This window comes from Acinonyx jubatus, chromosome C2, assembly GCF_027475565.1.
Source record: "Acinonyx jubatus isolate Ajub_Pintada_27869175 chromosome C2, VMU_Ajub_asm_v1.0, whole genome shotgun sequence".
Taxonomy (NCBI): Eukaryota; Metazoa; Chordata; class Mammalia; order Carnivora; family Felidae; genus Acinonyx; species Acinonyx jubatus.
The window spans coordinates 73,765,082-73,784,957 of record NC_069384.1 but is presented as its reverse complement, the minus strand read 5'-3'; the positions used below and the strand labels follow the sequence as shown (position 1 = coordinate 73,784,957).

The window sequence follows — 19,876 nt, the reverse complement described above, 5'->3', positions numbered from 1 at the left end:
ACAGTTTTAAATGCTAGGGTGAAGTATCTAGGACTTTGTCTTGTGGGCAACGGACTTTCAAAGAAAACTATAGAAGAGACTGAAACAAAATTAGGCTGGCAGCAGGTTCTAGAAGAGAGTGAGGAGGTTTTTGCAAGAAAATGTTCTCCAGGACGTGAGCGTCCGATGTCAGCAGTGAAAAGGAAAGGTAAGGTTAACGCTTATGGCAATTATGCCTTCTTGTTTCTGATTTCTTTAAGCAACTGTATATGTGAATCTGAATTTCCATTAACTGGCGACCTAACTGAGCACAAAGAGATATAGTGCCATGCTGTTATGGGGCAATAGGTATAACCTCCTTTTGCCCATTGGAATTAACTGGAAGCTTTAAAATACTAATGCCAGGGTCTCACCCTCAAACATTCTGATTTCACTTGTCTGGGGTGCAACCTAGGCATAAATATGTTTAAATTTCCTCAGTTCTAATGTGCTGACAAAGTTGAGAAACAGTGTTTTCCTTTTATAGCTACTCTGAGAATTGTGTTCTTGAGAAATTCAAGTAAATTTCTCTGCACCATAGTTTCCCCATGAATAAACTGAGGCAATTGAGCAGATTATCTCTAATTTCCACTGCACTCTTCTGGGTTTGTTCTATACCGCTGAATAGTACAGTCAGTATAATCGTTAGATAAATTCTAGAACTGAGAAGAGTATACAGCTGAAACCTAAAAAGTGTTCAATACATGTTTTTTGGTAAAGAAGTGAATGAATGCTTTTACAACCACATGAACATCTAGAAATAGAGGTGAAATCCCTAAGCTCCAAGACCCGGGGTACACCAAATCAATCTGAATCCTATTCGATAAATATATGTGCATGCACACGAATGTGCACACACACGCGTGCATGCACACACACACACACATTCATAGTTACCCAGTGAGAGCATTAAATGCTGTATATTTTATTTTATAGAATCGATTTGTTTCAATGAGATCGGTTGCAAAGTAACTTTAAAAAAATAAATCCTATTTTCCAATGGATTTTCAGTATAAAATTGGAGTGCACTGCCACTGGGAGTGATTCTTCCTTCACAAGCTGCAAGTTGGAGAGAGGAAAGAGTGTCTGAAGGAGATTGGTTGCCATGGTCCACCTTGCAACCTCACGTTTCCTGTCTCACACCTGCCTGTCTTGTTCAGTCCCTGCAATTCTGCAGAGCTGGACTGTAATCACAGCTTGTTGGGTACGTGGGCTTTTCACACATCATCTTTAGTCTTTTTCATCAATCTCTGGTAGACAGATATTATTCTCACTGTCACTTCATCCCTGAAGTTCACTTTAAGTCTTTTGCCCAAGATCGCACCTATTAAGTAGGGATTGAATTTGAACTCAAACCCAACTGGTTCCAGAGTCCAGTCTCTCAAAGGATATGATATTCAAGCTAGTCTCAGAAGAAGGTATGAAAAATCCCATAGCTGCCAGGATTCAAGTTGAATTAAGTGAGGCTGCCTCCTTTGTTCCTTTTGTGGGTTCACAAATCTGGGTTAGAACATTTTTAAAGGACAAACTGTGGGAGGATATGAGGCCCCTGCTCAATTAGAGAACCTAAATCCAGAGGATGTGAAGGCACAGACTGAGATTGAGAAGCTTATAAAACATAACAAACACAAAACATCAGCAGATGAAGGCAGTAATAATGAGGAATAAAGAGGTTCCTACTAAGTTTTATCTCAGGTCAGAAAATAGAAGATTCCATTATCTCCTGTTAATTTCTTCTGTTTTAAAAAAAAATTGTGTATTTATTTATTTCAAGAGAGAGAGAGAGCACGAGTGAGGAAGGGAAAGAGACAGGGGGAGAGAGAGAATCGAAAACAGGCTTTACGCTGTCGGTGCAGAGCTGGATGCAGGACTCCAACTCGGGAACTGTGAGATCATGACCTCAGCTGAAACCAAGAGTCAAAGGCTTAACCAACTGAGCCACCCAGGTGCTCCTCCTGATAATTTATTGAGGCCATCCCTCACAGAGTGAGAAGAATGACCCCATCAGAGACCTTTTGAATTATCTTTAAAATTCTCCTAGCAGGAATCATCTGTGCCTGGAGTTTCTCTGCTTCCCTCCTCACCTTCACAGGCTCTGGACACCAGGTAAGAGGATATTAAGCACACTATTTGCATGGGGTGGAGTTTATTTGCCCACTTCCTAGAACTTCAGAGCAGGAAACTGAAATTAAGACATCAGGAGTGTGTGGTAGGGTGATTTTCAGCTTTCTACTTGGAACCAGGAAGCCTGCCCCTTCCCAGGCTTCCTGTTCCTCATTTCTTGTTGGAACACATTGTGAGAGTCCTGTTTAACAGGTTAAGCACTGGGTTTTACTTTTGCACACAATCCCAGGATAATAGTTAAGTCTCCTCTTAGCTGGCTTTTATAAACCTGACCGAGCAGATCTCCAAACTCTCCCTGAATGGTTTGAATGGTTATCATGTTGGTATTGTTGCCCTTACAGCTCTCGCCGTCAGTATCGTCATGGCTGAAGACTGTGGCTTCTCCTCTGTTTTCATTAGAGTTTCAGTCCTTTATGAAAGTAGCACATGACAGTCCACAAATCACCCTAATGTCCATCTTCTCATCTTAGGTGTACAATGGCCTGAGGAACAGGCACAGAAGGGGTTATTGCTCTCATTTTATAAATAAGAAGCTCAAGGCTCAGAGAGACAGTAATTAGCCAAACCCCCTAAGCCACATGCTGGTAAATGAAGATACCACCCTGGTGCCACAGGTTTCCTTCTTTATGTTTATTTGAGCATTTCTTCATCTTTTTGCCCACTTATTAAAGAAGCTGAAGGTCAATAATAACCTGAGGGCAGGTCCCTAAGGTTGATTTGGGATGCCTACTTTTGCAGGTGAATAACCCCCTGACAGATTATGCAATCTGCTGGTTGGAGGTGTTTGACCTCTTTTGTTTTTGTTTGTTTGGGCAATTAAGACACGTGGGTGATAACAATTGACAATAGAGAAACTGCTCAGCAATCAAGTTTTATTATTTTAAAAAACTGACCTTGCGCTCATAAAACTAAGTTAAACAGCTGTCCAACACACATGAACTTAAGAGAAAAACAGCCTGTCTTATAAAATACATTTCTAATATGAATGTTAACCAGCCATAATCCAAGTAGTACTAATTTCAAATGGAGAAGAGGGAGTAACCCAAACACATTTGAATGACAGAACTCAAAATAAGTTCATTTTGCAGACATAAGGAAGTCCCTGGGATGTTTCTGGGTCATCATCCCATTTCATAGATAATCATACAGAGGGCTTGATTCTACTCAGAGCTAACAGGTACTGAGTATCTACTACTACGTATCTCGCACCATAAAGATTTTTGTGTTCCTTAATTCATTGAATGCCATCAGTGGATATTAGAGGTAGGCATTATCATCATCATTTTATACATGAGGAAACAGAAACTTGGCAGAGTTTAGTAACGGATCCAAGGCTCTACAGTTTAGAAGGATGAAGCTGAGATTTGAACTCAGTTCTGTCCAGCTCCAAAGTACATGTTCTTTATAATGTTCTATGTACACTGTCGAGGATTGGTGTGGTGGAGGATCTGAACTTAACCTTAAATTTTGGGGAGAGAATTAAATTTCTTTAGCATTAGCAGTTAGCATAAATGTACTAACCTTTAGGTCTGGCTTTCTGATGGCTCTATTTATGATGTCCTCCTCATCTGTAATGAGAGGGTGGTCAGGAGTGACATCAAACGTGCTGTTTAATGATGACAAGTAGATCCACATTACCTTTTTCCATGAGTAAGTGTGGAATTCATCCTGAGGAAATAGACACCAAAACCCCATGAAGTTGAGAGAAGTCATCAAGCTAAAATTCAACCTGAGAAACATCATTTTCATATAATCCTGTAAGTTTATGGACTTAATAAACATTCTACACAAAGTTGCATGCCCATGAAAGCTGGTAAATATAAAGCCTTGAAGGAAAAAAAAAACCTATGGTCATTTATTGAGGAATCTGGGTGTCAATATGAGGCAAAGGCATATATAACAAAACTCAAGAGGAGGGAGGTAAATTCTTAGCAAAGAGCCAATTTCTTGCTATAACCTTCAAATCCATGAGGCCACAGTCAGATGCAAAACTTTACAAACAAACAAGCACTCAAAAGGGTCTGTAGGTCCCTGAGGTTGAGGACACCAGGTCAATTAAACCATCTCAGGGTTTCTAGGCTTAACTTCAATTCTACCTCTTCCAGGAAAGCCCCTGTAATACTGTCTTGCCTGGGGGAAGGAGGGTCTACCACTATACTCACTCCAAAAGATCCTAGCTGCCCCTCTCTTGTGCTCCTAATCACTTTCTGCCATGTATTCTCCTTGTTTGTCTAGGCCATCTGAAAGGTAGGAACCACGTATTATTGTCTCATATATCCCCATCCATTTGGTGAACTGTGACCTGCCCAATGAGAGTGAATGGATGTTTTTACATGCCTGAATGTGTGGATTGAAGGTGCCCAGGGGTAAGTGTCAAAAGGTTAGCACAGGTGGGTTCAAGGCGGCACCTTCCTGCATGACCCTAACTGAAGCCACTTCCTTCACATTCACTGCTGATTTCATCAGAGAATAAAACTAGAGTGAGCAGCACTGGGTTAAGTAACAGGTACCACAATGGTCCCTTAGAGACTGATGTGATAATAACTGTGGTTATTATCTGAATGGGTAAATGCTATGCATAAAAGCCACTAGGACACCTGGTACACCTCAGGAGCGAGGAACGACAGTAAGGGAAGTCAAGACTGGGAAACAATTTAATGCCTAAAGAATATAGGTCAGAGCTGGGAATTGTCTCCACCACACCCACATTTGCCAAGAAGAGTATCCCAGCTGACATTGCAAAAGGACAGAAAGGAGAAGATATATTGTTGTTTGGAGCTAATCTCTTACATTGATTCTCCTCCAGAGAAGCCCTCCTCCATGCCTTTGCTCCTTCAGCTTCCTTAGCCTGGAAAACACTTCCTCCTCTACTCTCTTTAAGCTTTCACGAGGCTAGATCCAAAGCATCCTGTAGGACCCAGCTCAAAATTCACATCATGAGAACTGTTCTAATTTCTCTTGGTGATATTTCCCCTAAACTATAAGGTCACTTGAAATTCTTACCACATTCTACCTCATTGCATTCCTCTTTACCTGCCCACCTTATCACTCCTCTTGGACTGTGGGCAGGGACTGTGCTTGATGGGTATCTGTGCTCAGCCAGATCTAACACAGCTTCTGAGAGACAGACAGAGACTGAGACAGAGGAAAACAGAGAGGTAGGGTGGGGGAGCAAGAGGGGAAAGCAAGGCAAAGGACGTGGGGAATAAAGGGGGGTAAGATAAGGGAAGAGAAGGAAAGGAAAGAAGAAGGGAGGGGAGAGGAGAAGAAAAGGAGGGGAAAAAACAATAGAAATTTGAACTTAATTCTAAAAATCAGTAAACTTGACTATTACCCTCATTTTAAAAAAAAAGTCAAATTAAACCAGATTTGCATAGAGTTACCTTCAGAGCCCAAAAATGACTCAATTTCTAACGACTGAGCCACTGAACTTGGGCATGTTCTAGGTATTGTGAGATAGGCAACAACTCCATAGGACACACCTTGACATTGACATAGTTCACCATTATACGGCTACACCTTTGACCACTTATGATGTTGTTATGAGTGAGTTTCCTCTGAATATCAGTTAATAATGAAAATAGTTAACATTTATTTAACACTTATGTTCCAGGCACTCTATCAGCGAGGCTCAGACGAGGCCAGTCTGGTATGAGTAGCAAGGCAAGAAGCGGGACCTGAAGCCAGGTCTTCCCACTCTAAATCTTGGCTCCTTCCTCTTTGTTTCCACAAGTTGTCCATGGTTTCTGTGGCTTATGTATGAAAATTACCTTGAATTCTATACCATATAACAAATAGCATCCAGTTTCTCACAATCTCTGCTCTCTTGGCAGCAGAGAATCCGATTCCTAAAACCAAGCTGTCACTCTTTGGCCCTGTGTGACAACAGACCTCTAGACTATAATGCCTAAAAAGGGAACGGCAAAGTGGAACACTAGAACTCCCAAGCTCTTTGAGGCCCGTGGTGATCCAATGCGCAAACTGTATGCCTTAGACTGGTAAAGCATGAGACCAAAATTCATCTACAGGCCTCCATCTTATTATATAGCCTGTACCATAATTAAATCAAAGGTGTTTAGGTATCTGTGCCTTTAAGTTTATTTCTTACCCCCAAGCCCTATAACCCACAATTCTATATAATGCAAAGTACAGTTCAATAGGTTAAGGAAGGATACTTTAGTGAGACCACCATTTTTCTTACAGTAAGGCAATAATATTGACTTTTCTCTTGCTTATTACTATGTTAAAGACTGTAAAATCATTCATATTTTTTAAGAAATCTACCCAACTTTTTAAGAAAAAAAAAAGGCAAAGAAATGGAGGGAAAAGTGTGTCAGGGTGAGGTGGTCACTCCAGTCAACATCATCCACGTCCCCTAGTTTTCAGTTTGGTGTTACCCAGAAACAAAAGAACACAGGCTCCTTCCTGAGCCTCAGTTGTGAACCATCTTGAAAATTATGGCAAATCTCTGAGCCGAATTTTTCTGCATCTGGCCAGTGGGGATGAGAATACCACATTTCATGGATGCTTGGAGGATTAAATGCAATAATACATAATGCATCTGGTCCAAGGGCTGGCCAGTAGCTGAGTGTAACAAATGCTCCTTGGCCTATGGCTCTGGGCCTCATTTTCTGCAGCATGTTGCTTCTGAGCTCTTTCTGTAAATAGGAACTTAATTTTCCCTTGGAGGAATTGTTGAGAGTCTCTGAGAGTCTTCCAATTTATTTTTCCTTCTAAAAAAGAAACATTTTTGGGGCGCCTGGGTGGCGCAGTCGGTTAAGTGTCCGACTTCAGCCAGGTCACGATCTCGCGGTCCGTGAGTTGGAGCCCCGCGTCGGGCTCTGGGCTGATGGCTCGGAGCCTGGAGCCTGTTTCCGATTCTGTGTCTCCCTCTCTCTCTGCCCATCCCCCGTTCATGATCTGTCTCTCTCTGTCCCCCAAAAAATAAAATAAACGTTGAAAAAAAAATTTAAAAAAAATAAAAAAGAAACATTTTTGCCTGGAAATGGCTATTTCCTCTTTACCCCTGTTTCCCAGCTCTCTCAAGTAGGTAAAGATCCTTAAGAGACTTAACTGCACCTGAGGAGCCAACCACTTTAAATAACTGCTTTGTAATGCAAATAATCCAAACTATTTGCCTCGCCAATCTAGACTTTTAACACCTCAAGTCTCATTGTGGGGGCTTTACCTTCTCTTTATCAAAAGAGAATTAATCAGCTGAATTCTAAGAGCAGAATTTAAAATAATTCAAGAGCGCATTTCAAAGAACTGAATGTAACAGATGACCTCAGTTTGCCCTGGAAAGAAAGGTACAGGGAGGAAAACCGGGCATTTTTGATTTCCTGTGGCCTTGCCCTTTCTGAACTTTGAAATGCCAGGCTAACTTTTCTAGTTGCACCAAGTGAGTGGCCTTGCTTATCTTCTTACAACCTTTTGTTATAAGCATCTTACCTGTTGGAATTTTAAAGTAGTGTAATAGTCACTTTAAGTTCACACCAACGCTGTGACTTACCTCCTTGTGCAGGAGTTTGCTACCCAAAATGTACTCCTGAGATTGCCTTAAGAATTTCTTCTTAAGTAACCCATTGCAAAGTTCCAAAAAGACACCAGCACTCCAGTACTTTTCACTTGGAGATGGATACATTGCAACGCTAAAGAGCATGAACTCTCTCACTAAGGTGAAGTGCTTAGAGGATTATAGATAGATAAAGCAATAATAACATTTCTCAAGTTATTTCTAAAACACCATGCTGCCTTTGCAGACCCATGACTTGGGCAAAATACTGTTCTTTTTATATTTAAGTGGTCCTTTTTTCTTTCCTTTTCCCCCTGTTGGCCAGACCCACTGATACTCTTGACACCTTGACCTCATATTCCCAAAGTGGCTTAGCTGGAAAAAGTTGACATTGGTTAGAATGTAGGATTTAGTTATAAAACAGAGAAAGAAAGTTCTAAGCATTGGAAAAAATCTTACACAAAATTATTGTCTCAGTACTCCTGGAACATGTTCACCAAAAAAGGGGATGAGGTGGGGGGGGGGTGTGTGGACAAAGCAGGGAAGTTATATGACACAGCAAAGGCTGTGTCTATATCTGTGTCAATATCCTGAACAATTCAGCATACATTTTTGGAAAGACTGAGTGCTTTGTTTTTAGGATCATTTTCTCAGGGAAGAGGGAGTAGTGAGTTAGCTGGCTCATCATCTGAAATATCTGGAGATGCAGCGTGTAGCAGAAAGTAACAAAAAGTTAAAGTTGGTTTTAAAAAGTGTGTAGTAACCAATGTCCAGGAAATGACTCCATGCCAGGCACAGATTCATCAAGGCACTTTACATGTATTTCTCATTGATTTCTCATGGTAATGAGGCAGATACTATTGTTAGCCACTCTTAACATATGAGGAAGAGGAAGTGGAGGCAGAGTAGAGGGTAAGTAACTCGCCCAATATGGACTGATTCCATATGTTGAAGCCCTAGCTCCCCCCCCCCCCCCCCGCCGCCATGTGACTGCATTTGGAGATAGGGCTTTTAGGAAGTAATCTAGGTTAAGTGAGGTCATAAGAGTGAAGTCCTAATCCCATAGGGCTGGCGCCCTCATAACAAGAGGAGGACACCAGACAGCTCTGTCTGCCACGTGAGAACAGAGAGAAGGCAGCTGGCCATGTGCAAGCCAGGAACAAAAATCTCACCAGATACTAACCCTGCCAGCAACTTGATCTTGAACTTCCAGCTTCCAGAACTGTGAGAAAATAACTTTCTGTTGTTTAAGGCACCCAGTCTGTGGTGTGCTATTATGGCAGCCTGAGCTAATACATTGCTCAAAGTAGGTCAAGAGCAACACTGGGAATGAGACCCAGGCAGTCAGGCTCCAGACTCTACTCTTCAACTGTTTCATACTACTGCCTCTGTGGAGTCTTCTCACTAACCAGGAGATAAAAAAATCTCCAGTTCCAACTCCAACTCTGTTCTCAATAGAAGTTTTTCTTTCACTGCTTACAGCTATGGGACGCTGAGCTCTTCCCTGAACTTCTCTATGCTTCTATCTGTAAATGGGGAAAAAATGATCTCTATCAGAATAGACCAAATGAGGCAACATATATGCAACTGTAAATCACAATACAAATGGTCCTGTGTTAGTAATCAAAACAGTATGGTACTGGCACAAAAAATAGACACAGAGATGAATGGAACAGAATAGAAAACCCAGAAATAAACCCACAATTATATGGCCAATTAATCTTCGACAAAGGAAGAAAGAACATGCAATGAGTAAGACCGTCTCTCAAATGGTGCTGGCAAAACTGGAGAGCAACTCGCAAAAGAAGGAAACTGGACCACTTTCTTACACCATACACAAAAATAAACTCAAAATGGATTGAGGACCTAAATGTGAGACCTGATACCATAAAAATCCTAGAAGAGAGCATAGGCAGCAATTTCTCTGACATCAACTGTAGCAACATTTTTTCTAGATATGTCTCCTGAGGCAAGAGAAATAAAAGCAGAAATAAACTATTAAGACTATGTCAAAATAAAAAGCTTCTGCACAGCAAAGGAAATAATCAGCAAAACTACTGAATGGGAGAAGATATTTGCAAGTGACATATCCAATAAAGGGTTAGTATCCAAAATATATAGGGGTGCCTGGGTGGCTCAGTCTGTTAAGTGTCCAACTTCAGCTCAGGTCAGGATCTCGTGGTTTGTGGGTTCGAGCCCCTGCATTGGGATCTGTGCAAAGAGCTCAAAGCCTGGGGCCTGCTTCAGGTTCTGTGTCTGCCTCTCTCTCTGCCTCTCCCCCACTCACCCTCTCTCTCTCTCTCTCTCTCTCTCTCTCTCTCTCTCTCTCAAAAATAAAATAATCATTAAAGAAAACATGCCAAAATATATAAAGAACTGGTACGACTCAACACCTAAAAAACAAATAATCCAATTTAAAAATGGGCAGAATAGGGGCACCTGGGTGGCTCAGTTGGTTGAGCGCCCGACTTCCGCTTAGGTCATAATCTTGCAGCTCATGAGTTCAAGCCCCGCATCAGGCTCACTGGTGTCAGCCTGTAAGCACAGAGCCCACTTTGGATCCTCTGTCCCCCTCTCTCTGCCCCTTCCCCACTTGCGCTCTCCCAAAAATAATAAAATCTTTTTAAAAAATAAAAAATAAAAATGGGCAGAATACATGAACAGACATTTCTTCAAAGAAGTCATCCAGATAGAAAATAGACACATGAAAAGATGCTCATCATCACTCATCATCAGGGAAATGCAAATCAAAACTGCAATGGAATACCACCTCATACCTGTCAGAATGGCTAAAATTAAAAACACAAGAAACAACAGGTGTTGGTGAGGATGTGGTGGAAGGGGAACCCTCGTATGCTGTTGGTGGGAATGCAAACTGGTACAGCCACTGTGGAAAATAGTATGGAGATTCTTCAAAAAATTAAAAATAGAACTACCCTATGATCCAGTAATTCCACTATTGGGTGGAAAAAGATGCAAAAAATGAATTCAAAAGAATATATGTATCCCTAAGTTTATTGCAGCATTATTTCCAATAGCCAAATTATGGAAGCAGCCCAAGTGCCCATTGATTGATGAATGGATAAAGAAGATGTGGTATATTACACAATGGAATATTATTCAGCCATAAAAAAGAATGAAATCTTGCCACTTGCAAACCATGGGTTGAACTAGAGAGTATAATGTTAAGTGAAATAAGTCAAAGAAAGACAATACCATATGATTTCATGCATGTGGAATTTAAGAAACAAACAACAAAAAAACACAAGCAAAGGCGGAAAGAGAGAGACAAACCAAGAAACAGACTTTTAACTATAGAGAACAAACTGATGGTTACCAGAGGGGAGGTGTGAGGGGAATGGGTGAAACAGGTGATGAGGATTAAAGAGTACACTAAAAAAAATAAGTAAGTAAATAAAAAGCCCTGTGTTATGAAGGATAATGGCTTAAAAACTATTTGTCATGACAGAATCATTTCTGAGGGGCACCAGGGTGGCTCAGTCAGTTAAGTGTCTGACTCAGTTTTGGCTCAGGTCATGATCTCATGTGCTCACAGTGAAGAGCTGTTTGGTATTCTCTGTCTCTCTCTCTCTCTCTGCCACTCCCTCAACTGCTCTCTCTCTCTTTCTCTCAAAATAAATAAATAAACATTAAAAAAAAAAAGAATCATTTTTGATAGGAAAGCCCACAGAATCTCAGGGCTTTCTGGCTAAATGTCTAAGGAAAAACCATTGAAATGGGAGCTGGGGGAATGAGACTCAGAAGCAGAATGTGTACCTGAAAGAAACATAATACTATCTTCTCTTACTTTCTCAACCATGAACCTTTCGCTTTCACACCTGTGTAAGATGTTGGTAGAAATCATGAGACCATTTATTACAGGTTAAATTCAATTCATTTAATCAAATCAAATAAATATTGAGTACCTGCTGCAACTATGTTCTATATATTGTGGGGAATGGAAAGTAAGCCACAGTTACTGCCTTCTAAAAGCCTATAATCTAATAAAAGCAAAAACTATTAAAGAAACGAATGCAGCATGGTGGGAAAAAATTCTGGGTTTAGAGGGTCAGAAGACAGGTACAAGTGCTTTGTCCACACTATTCCTTTTTCCTGGACCATTTCCCATGTGTCCCTCCCTACCAGCCACCATCACCTTTTGACTCATCATCCTTTGGATCTCAAGAAAGACGTCAGGCTTTCTTGACTTGGTCAGAACCCTATTTTATAATCCTACTATGACCATGAACCTTTCCTAAGTAGCACTTCTAGCAGTTGGATGTTTGCATTTATTTGTGTAGTGATCTAATGAATTTCATGAGGTCAAGAACTCTGATTTTACTAATTATTATATCCCACCCCCTGTCCATGAGCTACCACTGTGGCTGGCATACAACCTGTGCTCATCAAATTTATGAAGGAGGGAGGGAGGGAGAGAAGGAGAGAGGGAAAGTCCGACGGAGATTTACTAGGCTTAATAGCCTGCAAAGGTGGGCTCTATACCCTCATCTGTAAAATAGAGATAGATGATAATGCCCATTTCCCAGAGTTGTTATGGGAATTCTATGAAACTGTCAGTGAGATGCTGTTTTATAAAATGTGAAATGAATAGCATTTTAATACAAGGCAGATTGCAAAAAGCATTATAGCAGCCTGAGGTGAAAATATGGAGCTAAAAGAGAATGAAAGAAAGGTAATTAATTCCCTCCAGAATTGAGGCAGAGAATAGATCAATGATGGAAAAGGTGGTAGATGGCTGAGGAATGAGTAGATTTTAATAAATAGAGGTAGAACACCTACTTTCTATACTCTATAGAAAGTGCATGTGTGTGTGAGTGCATGTGTGTGTGTGTGTGTGCATGCATGTATGAGTTGACTCCTCACCAGAAACGTGGAGTCCCACTTGCTTTGCTCATAGCTGTATTCCCAGTACCTGTAACAATGTCTGGCACATGATTGGTTCTCAGGAAGTGTTTACTGAATGAATGAATAATTGAATGAATGAAGAGGATAGAGAATATCAGAAGAAATGTTCCGAGTAAAAGCATAAACAAAATGTGTCTGGCTCCCTTAGAAAATGGTGTTGATGTGAGGCACATGGGCTTGGAGAGACGAGGCTACACAGGAGGAGGGAGAGATGAGGAAGGGATCCAGAACATGAGAACACAAGCACTGGGAGCTGATGGGCATCCTGGCAGGCTGGTGGGACGTGGGATGCATTTGCATGGCTGATTTGCAGAGTTTCTCAGTTTTCTAACTAAAGCCCCTAGCCCTGACATCTTTAGAGGGAACTGAAGGGAAAATGCTCCCCATTTACAACACCCTGACTCAGCCTAGTAACCAATCATCATTTTCTCCTCTGCACATTATGAGTCTTTGACAACATGTGACAAAGGAAAAAACTACATCTGTAATTATAACAAAGATGAAAACTATGGAAATCATCAGGAGCATCTGAATTCAAAACACCAATGAGTGTAAATTATGATATTTGCATAGAAATGTGGTAACCCTACAGATATTGGTTAAAATTCAGAAGTAGATGAATAATGAATAAAATGCCAGTTTTAAATTATAAAATAAAAGTGCAATTACTCTTACCTTTTTGGAAAAATCTCACCCTTAGACGTGCTTAATGAGAGATGGGGAACTGGAAATAAACTGAGTGCCAAGGACTTTCAGTCAGTACATCACGTCCCCCCTCTTTTTTTTTTAATTTTAAGAAATGACTACCTAATCAGTATCTGTGATAATGATCTGTAATCTTACCAGTGTGAGATTGATGATAAATACCAAGTACTGATTTTTTAATAACATGGAAAATAAATATACAACACATTTTCAGGTAGGAGTCTTCTTAGTCGTCCTTAATGCGAAGTTCTTACGGTCCAGCTATAGTAATACAATTCAAGTAAAAATGTTTAAGGTGTCATTTTAATGCAAATAACCTAGCTGCACACTTATAAACTATTGGTGCCCAAAGCTCATTTTTATCTAAGGCTCAAATAGTAAGAATGTTTGATATAATTGAGTTCTTGTCTAATTACATAAAGACTAATTTAGAACCTCATTTATTTGGAGAGTCTCTCGCACAGCAAATCCATTTAAAATGACACATGAGAGGAGGTAATTAAAAATTAAAGTTGAAATCAAGATGAAAAAGGCAAGATTGAAGCTGGTTTCCACGGCTTTGATTAGTTGTGGAGGGCAGTTGAATGGGGGAGGGGTTTAAAAGGCTTTGAAAGAGACAAAGGAAGAGGAGGAGGGGGAGGGCACACAGCTCCCTAAGGCACCAGAGCTTTGTAAAATTTTTCCAATATATATCCAGTTATGAAGTGGATCACATGCAACCAGGAAAGGTGACGTTATTGAGCATGGATGAATATTGAGGATTCCCAGGCACTGGACCTGTTCCCCAAGTTTCCTGTCCTGGAAAGGAATGCTCCTTGCTAATAAGGGGAGGACACAGCATCCAGAGAAGCAGGGCAGCTTACATGTGGCACCTGCCTGTAGCATGCTCTTCTGTACAGCAAGATCTCGGAGCTGCTTCAGCAATAATACACACACATAATCAAAATGGTCTGATCATGTATTTTATAGTTTGCAAAGGGCTTTTACATACATAATCTCACTTCCTCCTCACACCAACTCAGGAAAGAACAAGTACTTTCACTAAGCCTATTTCACAAGTGGAGAAATTGAGGTCCTGAAAGGTTAGGTAACACATCTGAAGTGTAACACATCCAAGGTGCTAGGACTAGAGGTCAAACGCCTTGACTCCAAATCCCAAACTGCATCATTACCTGCTGGTTGACACTTGATTTTTTTTTTTAATTTTTAATTTTATTTTATTAAAAAAATTTTTTTATTACGTTTCTTTATTTTTGAGAGGCAGAGAGAGACAGAACATGAGCGGGGGAGGGGCAGAGAGAGAGGGAGACACAGAATCCGAAGTAGGCTCCAGGCTCTGAGCTGTCAGCCCAGAGCCCCACGTGGGGCTCAAACCCACGAACTGTGAGATCATGACCTGAGCCAAGTTGGACACTCAACCGACTGAGCCACCCAGGCACTCCTTTAATTTTATTTTAAAGAGAGAGAGGGGTGCCTGGTGGCTTAGTAGGTTAAGCATCTGACCCTTGATTTTGTCTCAGGTCATGATCGAGCCCATAACGTTGGGATCATGACCTGAGCCAAAATCAAGAGTTAGATGCTCAACTGACTGAGCCACCCAGACGGCCTGACACTTATTTTTATTTCTAACATTCTTACTAGATCTTTCTTTCTCTTTTCTCCTCCTTCATTTTCCTTTTACCAACCGTACTCTCCGTTTCTTTCATTTTCCTCCCTTCCCTTGCCATTTTCTTGCTCATTTCCTCCCATTCGTATTTGTGCCTTGACTCTGCCAGCAATCTCAGAGGCTGCAGCTCAGCCAACCAGACATTCTCACATCTGAACAGTCTGGTGGTGCACTCAGAAAGGCAGAAAACTTTTCTGTGTCTGAGGTTGTTTCCACTGCTGCAAGGTCATTGCCCCCTGATAACCAGAGTGGAACTTGGGTGGCGGTACCTCAGCTATCACCTGTATTGTGGTTATAAGACTCACTGCTATCCTCTCCTCTTGCTGCATTAAATAGAGTATTTATCTATCTCTATCTCTATCTCTATCTCTATCTCTATCTCTATCTCTATCTACACAAAAGTTAACAGCCCAGCAGAAGTTGCCTTATCAAGAATTTTGTTGTCATTCTGGGTCATTTAGGTTGATGCATTGTTAGAAACACTCACTAAAAGTCAGCCAGAAAAGTCAGCACAGTGTCCTCTGTGAGACTGTACTTTGACTCCCACCAATAGGAATATCTACTTCCACTTGTCAGCTACCACATCTTTATGGAATCCCTACCACATGCAGGAATTCAGGATGTAGCGGGTGGCAAGCTGGAAATGATCTCTTCCCTTGTGAAGCTGACAGTCCAGCAGGAACAGGAATGACACACGTTGCCTAAGTGTAATGAGTGCCAGGAGGAATTGTTAGCTGAGCAAATTCAGGGAAACTCACCTAATACCAGGACCTTGAATTAGCAGAGAGAGACAATGAGCTCAGGACAAGATGGTTGCATTTTTTACCCGAGCATATCTGCAGGATGCGACACGACCATGGCTCTTCCCCATGTCTCCTGGTCCCTTCCTGCAGAGTTGTTCCAGGGGCACTAGGATAGGTATGACACATCAGGACAGGGGAAAGGAGCCATGTGAATCTTGCAGTGTGTAGCTTACTCAGCTACCTCACATTACCCATTGTTTGTACCTATTAAGATGGTTATTCAGGTTGTAATATTCATAAAACTCACAAGTTTAAAAGGAATGCCCTGTGAAGTCGGCCTTTTTAATGAGATCCCACCATACATAAATTATTGAGTTCTTGGTAAATAAAACGTAAGGCTGTGATGGAACTTGCCGTGTGCACATCTCCTCACAGCCATCCTGTAACGAGATGTCCAGGAAAAGAAAGGGCCGCCAAGTACAAAGCCAGATACACACTTACTGTTGTCCTCAGCAACACGACATCTGCCTCTTGCAAGGAACACGGGACGCAGTTTGCCCACACGTGCCAAGCAGGTCTCCAGTAAAACACCAAGGGGAGGATCCCAAATGAGAAGATGGATCCAGCAAGACAGAGGGTTTTCCGGCAGCCTTGAGTCCGGTAGCCAAATAGCTCCTGGGGAAGAACCAAAGTGAGCCCAAATATTGGTTACGCACAATAAACAGCAAATGAACCAATTGGGATTTTGGTATAAAACTGGGGCAGAGACTGAAGTAGTTGAGGAGAGACTGAGAACATGGAGAAGGATCCCTGACAAAGGAACACAGGATCACAAGCCTCCAGGAAGTCGCCATCAAACTGTGAAACTCCCTTTCTATAATTTGAGCACCTGACTACCCTGTGTCACGCACAATGCTAGATGATATGTTATCTTGTTTAAGTCTTGCCAGCAGCCCCTGAATGGGATAAGATTACCCTCATTCATAAATGATGAGGCTGAGCTCAGAAAGACCTGGCCAAGGCCACCGAGCTAGGAAGTTCTGCTTCCAAGATTCAAACCCAGGTCTGATCCACAGCCTTGACAGGCATGACCATGAGCCTTGTGACAGGAGGACCAGATGACCGCAGCAACGGATGATTCCCTTGGCTGGGACCAGCAACTCCACGGGCAGGACAGAAACGAGCCTTGAGTATAGTCTCAGGATGTGATCAAAGTGTTTGACCCACAAGAGGAGGAATAACTAAGTGTCAAGTGGCTGTCAGGTGTTTGGGGTGGAGCTGTGCATTACCACCCTCCTCTCTTATTCAGTAGCAAAAAGAATTTTAGAGAGTTGGGGAAAATCCATAGAAACAACATGGGTTATTGAGCTCTTGCCATGAGCTGGGAGGGGATATGAGGCCCTGGATGATACAAATATGAACAAGAGTCTTATACCTCTAAAAAAGTTATAATCTGGACAAACTTCCTCCTTTCAAGTAGAGCCTGGGACAGAATGGAAAACCAACCATCTGAAGTTTATGGCTTCAGTCCCACAGTTACATCACACAAAGTCATAGGTATACTTTGCGCTGATTATCATGGCCAAAAGTGTTGAGCATCTTGGTTAGCAGCACATTCTCTGGACCAAGGCACATTGGATTCAAAACCTAACTCTGCCACTTACTCGGTGTGACCTTGAGCAAGTTATTTAACCTCTGTGTTCCTCAGTTTGCCATCCGTAAGATGGGGGCGGTGATCATACCCACTTCCCAGGGCTGTGGTGAAAATTAAATGGGTTACTAGGGGTAAGTGCTTATGTAAGCATTTACTGCTGCTGCTGCTTATGCTGCTGCTGCTGCTGCTACCATCTGACCATCTGCCCAGAAGTAGACCCGAAATTCTACCCCTTAGTCTATTGGCATTTAGATCTAAGGATTCCTAGTGTCAATGGCTCTGCCCCTGCTCAGATTGCCTGTTAGGATAACAAGGATGCTGGAACTTGCAACTTTAAATCAGCCATCTTCTCTGACTCATCTGATAGAGATTGCATTCTCAGAAAAGATTGCATTATCAGATCGTTGGCTGAAAGCTGCTTTCATGTGTAATTTTCGGGTGCCTTCCTCTTATTAGCAAGCAGCGAATGCAGGTGCTGGCTGACTGCCTTAGGTATTGTCCACATTTGGCATGCCTTTGATGAAACATTCACATTAACTCAGAAACATAAGCTCTTGGCTGATTTTGCAAACTAGAATGTCTATCTTGATATGAATCCTCTTTTGTCCCAAACTCCAGCTTTTGCTCTCCAACTGCCAAGTCTGGAATCGTTCTGTCCCCTCATGATTCCTGAAGCAATGCTTCTTTGAGCTCACACTGAGCAGGATCCCAATCCTAAATCCCATACCTGTCCTAAATCCATCCCATCTAATTTTCCCATGTACTTTTTTATGTTCCTATACTTTGGAATAGGTCAACTTTCTACCCAATGACCCAGAAATTGTATCATATTTTATGAAGGCTACATTTAAAAGCCTCTTTATATTGTCAGTCAATTGAGCTACCCCCTCCATGTAATATGTCTGAGTTACGGCAATTCTAGAAGCACAAATCTCCCTGTTAGCATGCATTCTTTTACAGGCTATGCAATGAGAGCCCTCTATAGTTTCCAAAGTAAATTCATGTTCATTATCAAAATAATGTAAGCAGGAATTATTATCTTCAATTTCCAGCTAAGAAAACTGAAGTTTAAAGTTATATGTAATAGATATTATTAGCAACTATTATTGGTAACAATGGCAGGAGCTAACATTTTCTGAGTACTTCAAAGTCCATCACAAAGCACTTTCCACCTACTCTCCCATTTAGTTGAAAAAGAAGACAAAATAAGTTTCTCAAAGCGGTAAAGTTCATCAGTAACTCAAAACTAGACCTCCAGTCTAGACCTTTGCAGCATGGGAGGATAATGTAAGTTGGTCATTGCCATTCTAAGGACCTTTTTCACTCTGTCTTGAATTCCAGTTCAATTTAAATAAATAATTTTTAAGGGTCCACCAAAGAGCAGACATGTGCTACACACAGAGATGAATAAGACAATGACTCTACGGGTGCCTGGGTGGCTCAGTCAGTTAAGCAACTGGCTTCGGCTCAGGTCATGATCTCACAGTTCGTGGGTTCGAGCCCCACATCGGGCTCTGTGCTGACAGCTCAGAGCCTGGAGCCTGCTTCCGATTCTGTGTCTCCCTCTCTCTCTGCCCCTCCCCCACTTGTGCTCTGTTTCTCTCTCTCAAAAATAAAATGTAAAAAAAAAAATGTAAAAAAAAAAAAAAGACAATGATTCTACTACCAAGGAGGTCATTAGCTTAATGGGAAGAGAGTCACATAAATGATAAGAACAAACAAGGTTAGAGCAATAAAAGGGTTATATAGAGGGATAACTATATAAATTGTCCTCTGAATTGGGTGCTATTAATAAGAACACTGGAACAGCAGAACAGAAGTAGACAGTCAGGCCAGGTGAGTATCCCCTAGTTATACCAGAGTGTTGCTTTATTTTTGTTTATTTTTTTACTTGAGAGAGAGAGCATGCAAGCAGGAAAAAGTGGTAGAGGGAGAGAGAGAAAGAGAGAGAGAGAGAGAGAGAGAGAGAGAATCCAAAGGAAGCTCCATACTATCAGCACAGAGCCCAATATGGGGTTTGATCCCATGACCCTGGAATCATGACATGAGCGGAAATCAGGAGTCGGATGCTCAACTGACTGAGCCACCCAGGTACCCCTAGAGCATTGCTTTAAAAGCTTACCTGCTCTCAGTTCTGTGGACACTACAAGATCAGTTCATAGCTCATGGCCAATAATCCATTGGTAGTAGAAAGGCTGGAATAATGTGGACAAGGAGTGTTCAATTATTGCTTACTAAAGTGAGTTGAGAGGTGGGAGGGAGGGGAGGGTGGGTGATGGGTATTGAGGAGGGCACCTTTTGGGATGAACACTGGGTGTTGTATGGAAACCAATTTGACAATAAATTCATATATTGAAAAAAAATAAAGTGAGTTGAATTGTACTGACTTGAGTTGTACTGACTGCAAATTACATTAAAGGGACATTAACAGATACTGGCTTAAAAAATGCAAAAATTAGCATGGTACTGTTTTTTATGATCCCGTAGCGGTTTATTTCCTATGCCATGGAGTGCCTTCCATGTCC

The 19,876-nt window shown here is 41.5% G+C and overlaps 1 protein-coding gene across 1 annotated transcript in view; it reads right to left on the bottom strand.

Annotated features, from left to right (window-relative positions):
* Positions 1 to 19,876, bottom strand: part of ATP13A4 (ATPase 13A4) — a 196,563-nt gene that overhangs the window by 117,128 nt on the left and 59,559 nt on the right. The window contains exons 5-6 of the mRNA XM_053221900.1: positions 16,199 to 16,372; positions 3,664 to 3,810 (exon numbers count right to left, since the gene is read on the bottom strand). Coding sequence (XP_053077875.1) covers positions 3,664 to 3,810; positions 16,199 to 16,372 — 321 coding nt within the window. The remainder of the gene's footprint in view (positions 1 to 3,663; positions 3,811 to 16,198; positions 16,373 to 19,876) is intronic.